This window comes from Scardinius erythrophthalmus (genome assembly GCF_964197995.2).
Source record: "Scardinius erythrophthalmus genome assembly, chromosome: 25".
Classification (NCBI taxonomy): Eukaryota; Metazoa; Chordata; class Actinopteri; order Cypriniformes; family Leuciscidae; genus Scardinius; species Scardinius erythrophthalmus.
In genome coordinates, this window is record NC_138245.1 from 4,659,489 (window position 1) to 4,677,132 (window position 17,644).

The 17,644-nt window shown below is 38.1% G+C and overlaps 1 protein-coding gene across 3 annotated transcripts in view; it reads left to right on the forward strand.

Moving 5' to 3' along the window:
* cpne5b (copine Vb) overlaps window positions 1–17,644 on the forward strand; it is a 207,456-nt gene that overhangs the window by 67,436 nt on the left and 122,376 nt on the right. The window contains exons 7-8 of one of the 3 annotated variants that reach the window (XM_081358379.1): window positions 10,617–10,721; window positions 11,112–11,332. The exons of the other annotated variants lie outside the window; for them this stretch is intronic. Of the exons in view, the coding sequence (XP_081214505.1) occupies window positions 10,617–10,680 (64 nt within the window). The 3' untranslated portion in view covers window positions 10,681–10,721; window positions 11,112–11,332. Of the gene's footprint in view, window positions 1–10,616; window positions 10,722–11,111; window positions 11,333–17,644 lie in introns of those variants that run through there. 3 annotated transcript variants of the gene reach the window in all.

Here is a 17,644-nt window from a genome sequence, read left to right on the forward strand (position 1 = left end):
CTCGTGCGCGAGGTTAAAGCTGTGTGTGTGTGTGTGTGTGTGTGTGTGTGTGTGTGTGTGTGTGTGTGTGTGTTTTTGTGTGTGTGAGGTTAAAGCGCAAGCAGACCATCTACGGGACAAGCCGGATTCCACCATATCTTTATGTACACAGTATTAATCTTTTACCTTGTAATTTTAATATTTGGCATGTTTGTGTGCTGCTGTGCGTCCCTGTGTGTGTAATGAGCAGAGTGTGTGTGTAATAAGCAGAGTTACTAACGCGCATTACTAACGCGCTCTTTAAATAACACAAAAAATACTGTGTCCTTGACTTTAGAGCAGGTTTCAGTTGGTCAATGGCACAGTCTATTTCTGTTGCCTCAAAATAGCAACGCGCCAACACTGCGCCAGAACACACCTCGTTTTCAGACCAGCTCGCCCATGGGCGCACAAATGGGCGCAAATGCATTTGCTATTTAAACAGCTTGGCGCAGGACGTGAAAATGATAACTGCGTCGGACTGAAACTAGCCTAAAACACTTGTGTTACGCTTGGCGCTGCATTGCACTGGGTGTAAGATAGGGCCCTATAACTACTTACTAACTATTATTAAGGGCAAAAGTTGTAGTTAATAGTTTATTGATATGGAGAATCGCACCCTAATCTATACTGTGACCATATACAACTTGAGCACAGGTCATTGTTATAACTTACATCAGTGAAGGTCAGATCACTTTATTTTTATTCATTCCTACAATTCGATTTAAACCATGCATGTAAATGTTGCAGCTCTTAACAAGGTTACTGGCAAGTAACTTTTTTTATTTACACAACGGAGTAATTTTGCACCCTGCTTGTTTCTGTTGGCTGTTTCAGTGTTGGCAGAGGACACATTAGCAAACGCACTCATCTGTGGCCCATTTTTTGACGAGCATTGTTAGTCTTTTTGTTTCCCCGTCATTGGCCCTGGTGGAGCAGGTCCATCCAGATGGAGTCTGATCGTGGAGTGCAATATTTCTGGCTGAGAAACTCTTTAATTAGAGAGGTACCCTGATGTGTGAGATCAACAGATTTCAAGGTTTAGCTAGTGATCCTCATTAGCTAGAACCGTGCATTGTGGGTAAACTTGTCAGAGGATATTTTTCTTCATGTAAAATTGTTGAGACATGCATTTTGTGCTATTCTCTGAACGTTTTTTGCTATGTTATGTCTTACAAAAGCAGAATTACATATTCAGAAAGTCCCGAGGCAGACACAACTTTTAATGAGAGATGGAATTAGTTGGAAAAAATGTAATACAGTAACTCCCATGTTGTTGTTGTTGAGTCTCGAAATCATTTGTGAGCTGGGAAAGGCATTAACATGAGCTTTACATTAATGCATTGCAAATGACAATATTTGTTCGTAAAATTACTCCGGTCTTGATTCAAGGCCTTTATACATGAAGCACACAATACATGTATTCCTCAAAGCTTGTGTGTGTGTGTGTGTGTGTGTGTGTGTGTGTGTGTGTGTGTGTGGAGATATGAACATGTTCTTTTGGGAATACCTGGACTCAAACATGTGCTAAATTGCCTCCTTCAGGCTTGTAGACGTCTAATAAACTGAAAGGGATAACGCAGTGCACTTCTGAGGCTATGTGAGCAAGTCCAGGGATATTCGCTGTCAGCATGTGTGTTTCTATCACGCCCAAGAGAATTGAGTTTTGCTCTGCCGCTATAGTGTCAAGCTCACGCTAGGCTAAGCCTGAATCGCCTGCAGGCGTCCGAAGAGATGCTGACCACAGGAGACGGATGAAAAAGATCTAAACTCAGTAAACTGAAAGTTTAATGTCTGGCTAGCCTGATCCGGATGTGTTAAGGGTTCAAACACCCTGCAGATGCTCATTCACACACAGATCTTACAGTAAATGCCACTTTCCATTAATAGGGTATAATTCGATGTCCCGTTACTTTTGTTAAATCATCAGTCCCTTTATCAATGGAGTAGTAGATATACTGTAGATATGTTAGATAATCAACCCAGCATGAAAAGTTGCTAGTTTGGATTTATTGACAAACGTGTACTTTGGAGAAAATAAATGATTTCCCTTGCAATAACTTTTTACAATACAATTTGTGTAATAATATTTTAAAATAAGATAATTTTCTTGTCTTTCCACCATTTTTTTAAATGCAAATTATGTTATTTTGTGAGTGAAATGTAAAATTTTTGGGAAGGACATTCAGTAACAGGCTTGAACACAACATGTGAGACATTGCTAAATATTATGTCGTCAAGTCATCTTAATTTATATAGCGCTTTTTTGTTTTAAAGAAGCTTTACAGTGAAAATTGGAAATTAACGGTACAGAGATTGTTTTGGTTTAAAGCAGCTCTAGAATAAAGTTATTGTCCAGCTAAAGTACGTTTTTTGATTGATTCACTTCCGTTGTGAAAATCATACATTCTCATCATTTGGCCCCAAACTAGTTTGACCCTTCTGAGCGCTACTCAATTTAAACGACAACCAGGTTGCTTGCAATGCACTGTGATATTTATTTTAAAAGATGTTACAGTGTGTAAGTTGTGTCCTGCAGTGAGCGGCTGCGTATCCCACAAGTATTGCAATTAGTGTTCTTGAACTCTCCTGGCATGAGCACCATCTGCAGATGGCAGGGAGCAAACTTTAAGTACTGGACGACCCCCCACCATAATGAGCTCTATTACAAGTGGATGTAAATGTCAGTGTATAATTAAATGGAGAGATAGCAAAAGTTGAGAGTATGTGAGGTTTTCATGTTCATTTCCGACCATTCCCGGACCCAGACAATCCCAGTGCTCTGAGCACACATATGTCTGAGTCTCTGAGGAGACTGCTCAAGCCCGCACAACAATCTGTTTTCCACGGTTTAATAAGCTCTTCTACTGCACATTCATGCAGTGTCTTTAAGGCTGCATTTACACTGCAGGTCTTGATGCCCAAATCCTATTTGTTGACTATATCAGATCTTCTTTTAAAAGTAACCCATGTCTGATATCTGCATTTACACTACACACTTGGCAAAACAACCCAAGGTAGATGTACTGAGGCAGAAAAGCTTAGGCTGAAAAGGACGTGAAAACGGCACGATGTGCAATGGACACAGACGAAATTATAATACAAGCTTTTGCTTTCTGCACCATCTTTTAAGGTCAGCAAAACATTGAGTTGAGACTTCATCTCCTTTTCGCCCTTGAAAAGACTCATGTGATCGCGGTTGCTGTCCACCTGAGTTGACGTCATTCGCCACTGTCACTTTTTTAACGGCTTACGACTCACATTGACGGGAATATCCAAACTGTCCGCTTACATGGCAGACTCAAATGCACATCCGATTCATATCAGAATTTTATTCATATTTCCACACATGTATGAGGCATGAAACCGATCTAAGAATCTGAATATTTTTCCTGTTTCGTGGGTCATATCCAATCTGTGCCACATGGGAGGAAACAAATCAGAATTGGGTCACTTCTTGAACCATGTAATGTAAATGTATTGTAAAATGTATATGTATATATATATATATATATATATAAATTGTAGTGCTGTCAAATCAATTAATCACGATTAATTGCATCTAACATAAAAGTTTTGTTTACATAATATGTGTGTGTGTGTATATATATTATATATATATATATATGTGTGTGTATATATATATAGATCCAAATCTAAACAAATGCATTCATTTATCTTGTACTATTGTACTGTATTCATAAGTAAAATGATATAATATGAGTTCTGTCATAATTTTGCTTAAAGTTGCGTAAATATTTTTTTATCTTCAGAATACAAGTTTAATAATTTTGTTAAATTCAAAACATTTATTATCTTCAATAATAAATAATTATCTTTGTTATCTTCTTTATCTTTATATTACATTATATTTTTTGTATTACATTATATTATATTATTTTGTATTACATTATATTATATTGTTTTGTATTACTGAAGGAATTTGAAAATACTTAAATCTGAATCAAATGCGTCTGCAATAACAAAATCGTGTGATTTGGCTGCCTCTCCTGATGTCAAAAGGTTGGATGAAAGCTTGGGATTTCTCATTTGGCTGGTTTTAGAGGTTCACTCGAATTTTGTGAGTGTTTCAAATGAACCCAGACCCTCTAAAGCGAACCGAGCAGATCGTCAGAGGAGGTGTGAAGACTGCAGTTTACTTGTAAAATGTGTATTAAGGCTTCAGATCAACTAATTGCAGATTTTGTTGGAAAGCAAGAATTAGGCCTAAAAACTGACATCTTTCCAATGGAAAACCATAAACTGTCTCTTGTCCCTCCTCTGGCCTTGGATTCGTTTTAAGTTCTTGTGGGCAGTGGCTCCTTCAAAAACACCTCAGTGCTGTTCTCCAAACAAGCAAACAAAAGCTTCTTATCTGCATTTCTTCCTCCATTTCCACGTCCTTTCTCTGCTGCGTTTAATTGTTTCGCCTTTAATCTTCAGGAAATTGGACCTCACATTAATTATGAGGCGCAGGTTGGGTTTTGATGATGAAAGAGGGATGTGAGAGAGAAAAGGCGAGGAAAACACTGAGCATATTCAGAGCAAAAAGCTCTATAGATCAAGTGTGTGCGCTTGAATGGCAGATGAATAACGGGCTAGAAGGTAACAAGCAATAAGAACGAGCCATTTCTGAGCAAGTGCAGAGACAAAGAGGAAAACACCTCATGAGACTAGATTATATTTGAAGATAACAATAAACGGGAGCTCTCTGTTAGCATTCCCGTTCATCTCAGTGCGGCTAATTTATCTTTACTCATTATGTGTTGTTGTGGAAAGTTTTATTTTGTCAGAATAAACAGCGACTTTTGGATGCTTTTTGTGTCCAGATGGTGTAGTTGTGACATCGACCAGCAGGGGTTAACTGGCAAATGCTTACTAGCCAAACTTTGTGCCCTTGTGTTTGATCAGCCAAAATTGAATTACATGTATACAGTGGAAAATAACTTGAGCTTTTTTCTAAGATTCTTTGAAATATCTGAATAATATAAAGCAACTGGACTAGTTAATTCATTAATTTATTTTATGTATCTATTAAAAAATCAGATCAGTTTTCCATTCCAGTTATAAATCATCGAAATGTATTGACTGTGTTTATTAAAAGGAAAATGTATGTGAACTGACCTTCTTAGAAAGAACCTTACAGAGTAAGTATTGAGTGAAGATTCTCCACTATAGAGAAGTCAAAGTGTATTGATGCACTTGATGCTTTCTAATGTGAGAAAGATCAAAGCCTCTTGAGATAAAGAGATTGAGACGTGTAGACAGTCAGATTAAGAACTAAAGTGCTTTCTCTCATCTTTACATGAAATGCTATCATTTCTGACAATCGTATCTGAGAGCCAAACCCCAGACTTTAAGAATCGAGCATCAAAATAAAATGATTTCTTTGCTGTTCAGCAGATTGAGAGATTGTTCCGGAGAATCTGAGAGAGATTTTTGTTTTTTGAGCACTCATCTCATAAAACTCTTCCGTGAGCACTTAACCTCTTAAAAAAATTATAATTCCTTTCCTTTTCCCTTAATCCTCCCTTGTCTGGCTTATGCTACTAGCAATGCCTGCACTTTGTATTTTGAGCACTTCTTGCATTGTTTTTGCCTCTTCTCGATGACTTGATGATTTAATTTGGTCCTAATTTGTAAGTCGCTTTGAATAAAAGCGTCTGACTAAATGTAAATGTAAATGCACCAAATCAGCATAGTAGAATGATTGCTGACACTGAAGACTGGAGTAATAATGCTGAAAATTCAGGTTTTTAATGTCAGTTAAAGGTAATTTGCTAATTTCTAGTTTGGTCTGATTAGTTTTAAGACACAGTCTTAACTTAGCCAGGGTTTTTTCCTGCAATGAGGAGGCCACCAAAATGAATCTTTGTCCTGCCAAAGGTTTATTTGATCATTTAATGTGACGATACCTGCCGTTCTGCAGTACCTGTACCCGCTGATAGCTGTCTTCTTTAAAACGTTTTCAAACGCTCCTGTGTGTATCTGAGTAAGCGCTCTGTGAAAGCGTCAAAGGTTTCTATTTAAAACATGTTTTGAACTTTGTAGCCAAAACCAGACATATCGGTTGAGCACGTGAAAATGCAATGGCCAATGAGATGTGTTTAAGTTAGTCAGAATCAGCGCGATTTCTCCATGCTTGCATGCATGTACCTTTCATTAAAACCAACAAAGTATAAATATGATGTCAACAAGAGATTCATTGCATAGTGTATACAGCTTTGTTGATTGTAACAGGAGTTTCCGCAAGAGAGCTGGGTTGTGTGCCTCAGGTTATAGTCGACAGCCTAAAATGGCAGCGATCTTTGCTCGCTTTCTGTATATAATATATATTTTTCATGCTGCTAACCACACATTACAAAGTTTCTGGATTGACAACCGTATTTAAATGCGCAATTGAATCTGATTGTCAGTGTAGGGGAATTACTGTTGGAGACCAATCTGCTCAATGAAGACCAGGAGTCAAAGTTTAAAGGAGAACTCCGGTCAATTTTAACATTGAGCTCATTTTTTTGTAAATTTGGAGTGCTGTCAATACAGAGAACAACGACAAAAATCGGTGTTGCCTACACCGTGTTATCCTCTTTTTATTTGCACCCTGTTGACTTCAATGGGGCAAGTTTTAAACCTGCTTTTAGCCTCTTAACATCCTTGATGTGTCATTACAAGTGCACAGCTAATGTGAGTGATTCCTTCAGAGTGATCACGGGTGAATCTGACTGCAGTAGATGTGAAAGATATTAATAAAAATGATGTTATTTCAGCCAGCGCACATACCTGTATTTACATCCTGTTTTCGGTCGAAGCCCATAGTAATCTATTGTCGAGTTCACGCGCGTGATCATAGGTAACTAAACCTATGCTAGCATCAAGGATGTTAAGAGGCTAAAAGCAGGCTTAAAACTTGCCCCATTGAAGTCAACAGGGTGCAAATTTTAAAAAGAGGATAACACGGTGTAGGCAACACAGATTTTTGTCATTGTTCTCTGTATTGACAGCACTCCAAATTTACAAAAAAATGAGCTCAATGTTAAAATTGACCGGAGTCAGCTTGAATCAGCTGAGAGAGAGTTTACTGAAGGCAAAGTTCTCCACACTTCCAAAGGCCGTAGAAATAAGAGGATCCAGCCTCAAACTAACTGTATCCACCTTATTCCTGGCGACCTTACTGCGTTTTGAATTATGGGTGGCACTTCCGGTTTGGGGAACTTCCATTAAAAAAGGCTGAAACGAATCATTTCAAATCATAAGGTTGCCCTACAAATAAAGCTGATCTGTCAGTTTGACTGGATGAGCTGTAAATTTTCCTTCATGATTTATTTTCAGACATCATGAGAATAACGTTATACTTGGTATTTTAACGTGACATATGTAATAACAAGAATATCAAGAGCTCTTTTTAGTCGCTGCTTTATTTTCCTCGTGATTAATTTTTCCCTTTGCAATCCGCTGTAAAAGTATGAAAAAGGACAACATTTACTGCACATTTGTGGTCTGTTCTTCTCCCAAATTTAATTTACGATATATTCCATTAATAATTCACTGGAATGCACGAAGAATCTCTCGTTATTCTCCTCAAATCCTCACGTCTCTTTCCAGGTTTGTTTTCACAGGTAAATGCAATTTATAATCTGTCAAAATGACGGAAATCACTTTGAAATAGTATCACGTAATGCTGAAGTTAATGAACATTTTTGATTAACGCAACATAAATATATATATATCTGTATTATGTAACTTATGTTGCGTTAATCAAAAATGTTCATTAACTTCAGCATTACGTGATCCTATTTTTTCCGTCATTTTGACTGATTATAAATATATATATATATATATATATATACACAGTATATATATATATACACACAGTGTATATATATATATATATATATATATATATATATATATATATATATTACTACAGTGATATTTAACCCATTCATTATTGCTGTGGAAAGACTATTTATTTAAAACTATTTGGTCTGATGAAATACCTTGTTGATGCTTTTACACTTTTAAAATTCCTTTTAATGTTCGATGGTTGAGGGGTGAGTAGATTAATGTCATCTCATTGTGACTTTTTAACGTATTGCATTCATAGAGTGAGCATTTCACTGATTGTTTACAGCTTAACGGAAGTTACACCCATAATTCGCGCAAAGCGTCATGGGGCGTAAGGTGGATAGTCATATGGATAATCAGTTGACGCCATTTCTACAGGTTCTGATAGGTTAACAGTAAAGATAATTCTAGCAGCATCTGAACACGGTAATCTGTTATTTAAGAAACTTTTGCGATATCTTTACCCTTCAAGGCTGAGTTTTGTCAAAATTTCACTGGAACAGATTATTAAAAATACATACACACAGACAGAGCACTGATACAGACTTCTACACATGATTTATATTTTAACATACATTGACCAGTGGTGCTGTAGACCCTGAAAAGAATTACTCATGCTTGGTATGTATATGTGTTACTGGATACATGAAGTGTGTTTTTGACCTTCATGACCTTTGATACAGTTGTCTTTACATGCCTTATACAGCTATCATGAGAACAGCAGAATGAAATGAATAAGAATAAGAATAACTTTAAATTATTCATTACAAAACAAGCATTTATTCTCTGGAAGCCGGCTAAATGAGTAAACATTGTTTCTGCATTCCTGACATGCGTCAGACCCTCAGTCACCTCTCAGATACCAGATACAGACATTACCCATTTCATAAATACCACTCTTTTTAAGAAAACTATTATTTTCAGTTTATTATATATTATAAGTAAAGGGATTGTAAGTCCACCCCCTTCAACAGTGATATCCATAGCAATAAACGGAACAAAACAATCTGATACTGTATATCAAATGATCTGTGCATTAAGTCGTGGGGCCCTATTTTAACGATCTAAGCACATGGTCTAAAGCGCACGGTGCAAGTTCACTTAGAGAATCTACTTTTTACTTTTTGATCTACGGATCTGCTCGTGTGTGAGTTTAAAGTGCGCAAGCAGATCATATACGGGACAAGCCGGATTCCACCATATATTTATGTACACAATAATAATCTTTTACATTGTAATCCTTTTAATTTTAATATTTGGCATGTTTGTGTGCTGCTGTGCGTCCCTGTGTGTGTAATAAGCAGAGTGTACACGCGTTGTGGACCCGCCTATAGGCACACATTACTAACGCGCTCATTAAAGGACAAGTTCGGTATTTTACACTTAAAGCCCTGTTTACAGATCGTTTCTGATGAAATAGAACGGTTAAGATTAAAATTTGGACACATGCTGCTGTCCCGAGAATTTTAGGTTTCGCTTTCCCCCCCCCCACCTACACAATGGCAGCCTATGGGCACTGGAACAATCCTTCATAAAACGCATTAAACTTTCGTTTACAAAGACGTGAAACTCACCGAGTGGTCAGGGGTGTTCACTGATATGCTCACAAAAAAATCGCTGCAAAAGATGCTTTCCAACAGGTGTTTTACCATTCGTTGTAAAACTGTGGATCTATTTTTCCAAACGTCTCACACCCATAGATTCTTCCGTTGAGAGCTTGAATAATAGACACTCCAGCCCAGTTGGTGGCGATAATGCACCTTTGCCAATTGCAAGCAAACCGCTGGCATTTAATTGAATACACAGAAGAAGCAGAAGAAGAAGCGGCGGAGTAATACCGTACCTCACACAGCTCTTTCAATACAAGTCAATGGAGTTGGACAAAAACTACGATAAAACCTGTTGGAAAGCATCTTTTGCAGCAATTTTTGTGTGAGCATATCAGTGAACACCCCTGACCACTCGGTGAGTTTCACGTCTTTGTAATCAAAGTTTAATGCGTTTTGTGAAGGACTGTTCCAGTGCCCATAGGCTGCCATTGTGTAGGTGGGGGGGGGGGGGGAAGCGAAATAAACCTAAAATTCTCGAGACAGCAGCATGTGTCCAAATTTTAATCTTAACCGTTCTATTTCATGCCACCACCGAAGTCCATTTCTAACCCAGGAAAAGCCCTGTTACCTGGTTTGTTTATGCAACTGGCCAAGATGCAGCTTATGAAATAGATCAGTCGTAATATTTTTCACCCCACAATAGGGATGTGACGGTGAGGAAATTTTCCATCCAGTTAATCAACATGTGATAACACCGGTATCACCGGGAGAGGAGAGTTTGGAGACGTTGGAGTTTTTCCCTCTTTTTCCACCTCTCTTTTAAATCTCTTACGGTTCGTGTCTACTGGCGCGGAGCAAAGTGAGCGTTTTCAATGAATTCCTATAGAAGCTCAACCTCCATATGAACTGAAAATCCTCACTCTACTCCATGCCAGTGGACACACACCGCTATGAATGCCTGTGCGGCCGTGCACATTTTACTTTATCTTTTGAATTGGCGCCAATTCGGGGGCAGCAATTGCTTGAATGGTGGGTTCATTATTATTCTTAATGATAAACACAACAAAACAACAGTACAATGACAAACTTTCTTAAATAGGTGCTTTTACATTTCGCTTTGAATCTTCCGCCATTGTCTTGTCAGTCAAGAGCATAGATTGTAAAAAAAGATGGACGATGCACCTTCACTCTCTTCCATTGTAGAAAAGTGAAGCCGGCAATGTCCCAGTATGGCGCTGACATCTTGGAGCCCGAGTCTGCGCGGTAATGAGCGTGAAGTGGAGCCCGTCCCACACTCCCGCAGAATCGGTTAGTATAGTTTACTGCAGTAAATAAACAGTTATGGAAATGTAGAAATTAAAGTTAAAGCTCCTTGTGAAAATTCCGAAAAAAGTCAGTTGGTACATCAGTGACAACTTCGCTCAAAGAAGCTGTCAATCTCAGCTGTCAATCATGATGTCACACTCAAGTTTTTACAGCATCAAATAACTAAAACCAAACCTTTTTTTAACTAACACTTGAACTGACATCAGCGTGATAAAAACTACCTAAGGTGACAGAAACCATCTTTGGAAAAAATGTATTTGATTGTTTAGTCTGTCTCACCTCTCATTAGATTACATGGAGAGGTCGGGGTTTATGAGCTATACTACATCCAGCACCTGGGGGCGATCGAGACGCTTTGGCTTCTCTTTTCAGGACTTGCGTGGCACGCTTGGTCAAGATTGAGGAGAAATGGGCGAAGTGAGATGAAATCTGACTCCTGCTGCTGATCCGTGCTGCGACGCTCATTCGGCTCACGCTGAACCGAGCAGACGCCTTCAGTTTTTCATTGTAGTGTGTGTTCTTGAACTGAATGAAATGATTTTTATTACTATAAAAAATCAAACTGACGGCGGGGGCAGTGCCGCAAGTGATGTAACAGTGTTGCTGTTGTGGTTTCTCTCTTTTGTGAAATCACTTCTCAGAGATCTTTTACAACAAAGCCAAGCATCTTCTGCAGAAGATCACTCCAGACCTTTGCTCAGCTCACATATATATACAATACATCCTTTTCCAAAAAGGGTAACACACCCTATAGATATTTTGGGTAAAGGTCTTGTACCATGTGACATACTAAAATATAATTTTCTGCTGCAGCCTTTCTTCAGGCTTCCAAAAGTCAAACCAAAGTCACATAATAGTGTACAAATATATAGCTAAATTACTAAACAATAAAATCTTCAACATTGCGGCTGGACACTGTGTAACACCGGCAACACCGACTAACACAGCAAGCCTGTCCAGAAGAATTCCCTTTAAATCATAACCACAACTTTATTTCTGAACCAGATGTTGTCTAACATAATCAACAGGGATTTAGCCTTTATTTGGCTAATGATGACCTCTAATTAGGCACGAATACAAATGACACATTATTGGAATTCAAAGACAGTTCTGCAGGCTGAGTAACAGAATAAAAGCAATTAACATCTCTTGACCTGAAGTTTTCTTAGTTCAAGCTCAAACCTGTTACACACACAAAGTTCAAATTAGTGCGGTGCGGTGAGATGAGAGTTTTGGTGTTTTGTTTCTCTTTGGAATATCAAATTAGATTAACTGAGCTGAATACAAAACACCTGAATTGTTTATTATCACTGAGCTGAGTTGATAGCGCCCATGTTGAATATAATCCCTCATTTCTTATTGGTCTCAGAAATGTGCGATTTCTCTTTACACATTTTCTCTGCACGACGAACGAAGCTCATTGAGAATGCAAGCTTTTGCCCTATAAGATCACTTTGTATTCAGCTTTGTGTTTAGTTATTCCCCAGAATCCCAAACTATGCAAATGTACCACAGGACCAGATTTATATTTTATTAAAATATGAGAAAGAGAAAGATCTTTTGTCAAATGACATCTGTGGCATGTTGTTGATTACGAGTTTCAACTCATCCCTCAGTTTTACATGGAAAAAACTATTACACTGTTTTGAAAGTATGACAGTGTTTAAAAAATCAGTTTTCCAGTTCAAGTCATGACCATGCAAATTCATTTAACCTGGGGCATGTTCAAGTTCATAACGGTGTGAAACGTTTTGCTACGGTTTCCGGGTTGAACGTCATGTTTCCTGGAAACGGCGTGCACCGGTGTACAACGGGGTTTGAGATACGTTTTCTCTTTTTTGGTGGGTGTGTCAGAACTGCAGTCCAATCAGCAGCAACATGTATATAAAGCATGCGGTATTAAAGTGAACTCGCACAATGGGTTCAAGGAAAGTAATTTACAAATGTGTCCGATGCAGCTCGGTATACGCAACAACTGAGGATATTAGAAGACATGTTTATCGTAAGTTTTTCTGTAAACATATAGGATAATCAACATAATGATGTAGTTGTTTATTTTAGATTCATTGCAAGTGTATGACATTTGGTATAGCTCCGGCCACAGCAACTTTGGTGTCTGGGCCAGATATGGGCCAGTTCTGCTTCATATGTTTTGTTTACGGCTGACATGCGGCATTGCTATGGCTTAATTGTGGCCCACATCTGGCCAACAGGAGCGGACCGCCCAAGTGCCATCATTCCATGCGGTATGTGGGCCAGATGAAAGTGTCAAGTGTGGGCCGGATCTGGGCCACAGCAACTTTGGTGTCTGGGCCAGATATGGGCCAGTTCTGCTTCATTTGTTTTGTTTACGGCTGACATGCGGCATTGCTATGGCTTAATTGTGGCCCACCTCTGGCAAACAGGAGCGGACCGCCCAAGTGCCATTATTCCACGCGGTATGTGGGCCAGATGAAAGTGTCAAGTGTGGGCCGGATCTGGGCCACAGCAACTTTGGTGTCTGGGCCAGATATGGGCCAATTCTGCTTCATTTGTTTTGTTTACGGCTGACATGCGGCATTGCTATGGCTTAATTGTGGCCCACATCTGGCAAACAGGAGCGGACCGCCCAAGTGCCATCATTCCACGCGGTATGTGGGCCAGATGAAAGTGTCAAGTGTGGGCCGGATCTGGGCCACAGCAACTTTGGTGTCTGGGCCAGTTCTGCTTCATTTGTTTTGTTTATGGCTGACATGTGGCATTGCTATGGCTTAATTGTGGCCCAAATCTGGCAAACAAGAGCGGACCGCCCAAGTGCCATCATTCCACGCGGTATGTGGGCCAGATGAAAATGATGGCACTTGGGCGGTCCGCTCTTGTTTGCCAGATTTGGGCCACAATTAAGCCATAGCAATGCCACATGTCAGCCATAAACAAAACAAATGAAGCAGAACTGGCCCATATCTGAGCCACAGTTCATTTTAATTCGGGCCCAGATTCGACACCTTGTATGTATACCTGAAATGATAGCACTTGGGTAGTCCACTCCTGTTTAACAGATCTGGGCCACAAGCAGGCCATTTGTTCAGCCACATTTTAGCCAAGAATTAACTAAATAAGCCTTAAATGTGTGTTTTTGTGTGTGCATGCTGTGCCATTTAAACTTTGGGAAACTCAGTGACTGAATATCACTGACACTAAGTGAACTCTGCATCAACAATATCCAACATACAGAAAAGAGAAATGTAAAAATGGTCCCTCTTTATGTTAAGATAAGTTACAACAGATGATTCAAACACATTTCTGAAAACATTTGCATCATTTATTAATATTGCCAAAGAACAACCCAACCCACATTTTCAAAACTGGAAAGCAATCTAAACAAAAAAAAAACACCAACAATAAACAAACACAATATATGCATAGAAAGCATAGTAAAAACTAAATAAAAACAAAACATGTTTCCAGTAGCCTTGGTCATCCAAAAAACAAACAAACAGACAACACAGAAGTTAACACACTACAAAAATTTGGCAAATTGATCCATCCAAAATTATAGAATTTGACCTCCTTGACTGGGCCCATCTGCATCATGGCAATCTTGCAAGCCTTTATTGGATACACAAATGAAAAAAAAAAACTGTTGAATCAGTAACAGTACGCTGATAATACAATAGTGTTGAAGTACAAAACAAACACACACACAACTACTTAGAAGCCAAATTAAATAAAAAAGCCCTAAACAAAATATAATTAAAAAATAAAATAAATAAATACAAAACAAAAAAAGCAGGCACCGCACTGTAGTGAGAGATGCGTTCAGGAATTACCTGCGTCTATACACCGTCTATTTACTAATAGTGAAGCTGCAAGTTTTAAAAACTTTAAAAACGGCTGTCTCTGCTTTAATCAAAGCAGCACATTAATACTGAATGGTGAATAAATGGACTGGAACTACCAGTGCATTAAACGGTTTGGTAACACTGTAAGGTCTTATTTGTTAACATTAGTTAATGTATTAACTAGTATTAACTAACATTAACTACATTATGTATTAAGCTTTCTTAAAGTTACAGTCAATCATTGTTTGATCATGTTAGTTCACAGTGCATTAACTAATGTTAACAAATACAACTTTTGATTTTAGTAATGCATTAGTAAGCATCACAATTAGCATTTATTACGATTAATAAATACTAGGGGTGGAACGGTACACAGAAGTCATGGTTCGGACATCACGGTTCGGTACGAGTTCGGTACAATGGAGGGAAAAGCAAAACAAAAATGTAGAAAGCAATTTTTTTTTCTTGTGCATGTCTGTAGGCTGTACCACCAAAGGAAAATAAATGTCTTAAAGGAGAACTCCGGTCACTTTTAACATTGAGCTCATTTTTTTTTTGTAATTTTGAAGTGCTGTCAATACAGAGAACAACGACAAAATCGGTGTTGCCTACACCGTGTTATCCTCTTTAAAATTTGCACCCTGTTGACTTCAAAGGGGCAAGTTTTAAACCTGCTTTTAGCCTCTTAACATCCTTGATGTGTCATTACAAGTGCCCAGCCAATGTGAGTGATTTTATTCAGAGTGAATTTATTCTCCACTGTTGCTTAGTTACCTATGATCACGCGTGTGAACTCGACAATCGACTACTGTGGACTTCGACTGAAAACAGGATGTAAATACAGGTATGTGCGCTGGCTGAATTAACATCACTTTTATTCATATCTTTCTCATCTACTGCAGTCAGATTCACCCGTGTTCACTCTGAAGGAATCACTCACATGACTGTGCACTTGTAATGACACATCAAGGATGTTAAGAGGCTAAAAGCAGGTTTAGTACTTGCCCCATTTAAGTCAACAGGGTGCAAATTTTAAAGAGGATAACACGGTGTAGGCAACACCGATTTTTGTTGTTGTTCTCTGTATTGACAGCACTCCAAATTTACAAAAAAATGAGTTCAATGTTAAAATTGACCGGAGTTCTCCTTTAAGCCTTGTATTTTTTTTTTTAAAAATGTTTTATTAATAAAGTAAAGGCATAGAACCAGTTTATTTGTAGTGCATTGACAATAGTTTTATATAATTAGTTTATTAATTAAATTAATAAAAAGACAAAAAGAACTTGAGATGTGTTTTGTAATTGTACCTGAATGAATTTAAAATAAATTTGCTACATTTCAGATCAATATATTTGTTTTCCTTAAAATTTTAATGAACACAAACTTTATTCTAAGTTATTCTAACTAAGTTAATTATACATAATTTATTTCTGTATAAAATAATACTACCATTAAAAACACATTCGATTTTCTTTTTTTAATCAATGTAGAATGTTTAACTTAAAAATAAACGGATTACTGCTCTGTTTATTTTTAGGACAAGAAATGAAAACCAATGCAATATGATGAATGTCCAAAAGATGGCACCCACAGACTGTTTTTAAATGGGGTTGGATAAATATTTTTTGCTTTTAAACAGTGTGTGAGAGAGAGAGAGAGAGAGAGAGAGAGAGAGAGAGAGAGAGAGAGAGAGATTTTGGTTGGGTGACAGTTGTAGGTTACAGTTTGACAAGAGTTTATAGTTTGACGAAAGCACAATGTTGTGTTTTATTGCGAGTGTACACAAATATAAGTAAACACTTTGCAGTTTGAATGATGTCCTGTATGAACAAAATGATGGAGTATGTTTTTATGTTTCCACTGTTCGATCGCGCCCACGCCTCGATCTCTCTCTCACACACGCACGCACACAACATATTCCAGCATTGCAATCTTGACATCGCAGCCTGTTCATTATAGCCACAGAGCTTCAGAGCTAAGGCGGAGCTACAGATTAGGTGTCCCTAAATAACCCGCGTATCTAACAGTAGTTCCGCATTACATTAATTAATTTGCACGCAAGTTTTATTTATTTTTATACCGTGTATTCTCTGTGTATATTCATGCACCGAACCATGACGCCCGTACCGTTTCGGTTTAATACGAATACATGTACCGTTCCACCCCTAATAAATACTGTAGAAGAATTGTTCATGCCACATGTTAACTTAAGTAGTTACTAATGTTAACTTGTAAAGTGTTACAAATGGCTACACCTTGCAGCCAATCAGAATAAAGTATTCAGACAGACCATGGTATTATACACAATAGCAAAAACACAATGTAACTGACTTACTGGTGTCTTGGACCCTCCTCCGTTTTTCTTTCTCTTCTCCCTCCGTCTCGGTCACTTGCAAGATGAAGCCATTTTTTAATAAATGATTCGATCTCTTGATCGGTGGCCGCAGCTGTCAGTCTGTTGTTTCTGACAGTTCCTAAAAAATATAACATTGTAAATGCAAGGATGGACTACACAACTTTTAAAATCTTAGGACCCAATTAGGTAACACAAGCATTAGCGCATAGTTAATGCATAGCTAGCCAGCGCCAATGTAAAGAACATTTTGGCCATGGCCAAGGACACTCTTTGCTTCCAGATGTCCAAAAGGAACAAGTTTGATGCCTGCTAGGAAGATCGGACTGCGTCAAAAAATGGAAATCACATTATGAAATAAATGTTTATCTCCAAAACACATTGGCCACAATTATTGGCACCTCTAGATTTTGTTTACGAGTAAAATATCTCAGAAGTATATTCCCATTAATATTTATCTTTTTTAGCACAACAGGGTGACTAGAAGTGCCTCTAAGAAAATAGCTAAAGAATTGAAAATCCCCATTTTGACCATCAGGGCAATAATTAAGAAGTTATAATCAACTAGCCTAATGATGTTACGAATCTGCCTGGAAGAGGACGTGTGTCTATATTGTCTTAATGGACGGTGAGGAGGAGAGTTTGAGTGGCCAAAGACTCTTCAAGGATCACAGATGGAGAATTGCAGAGATTAGTTGAGTCTTGGGGTCAGAAAGCCTAAAAAAATAAAA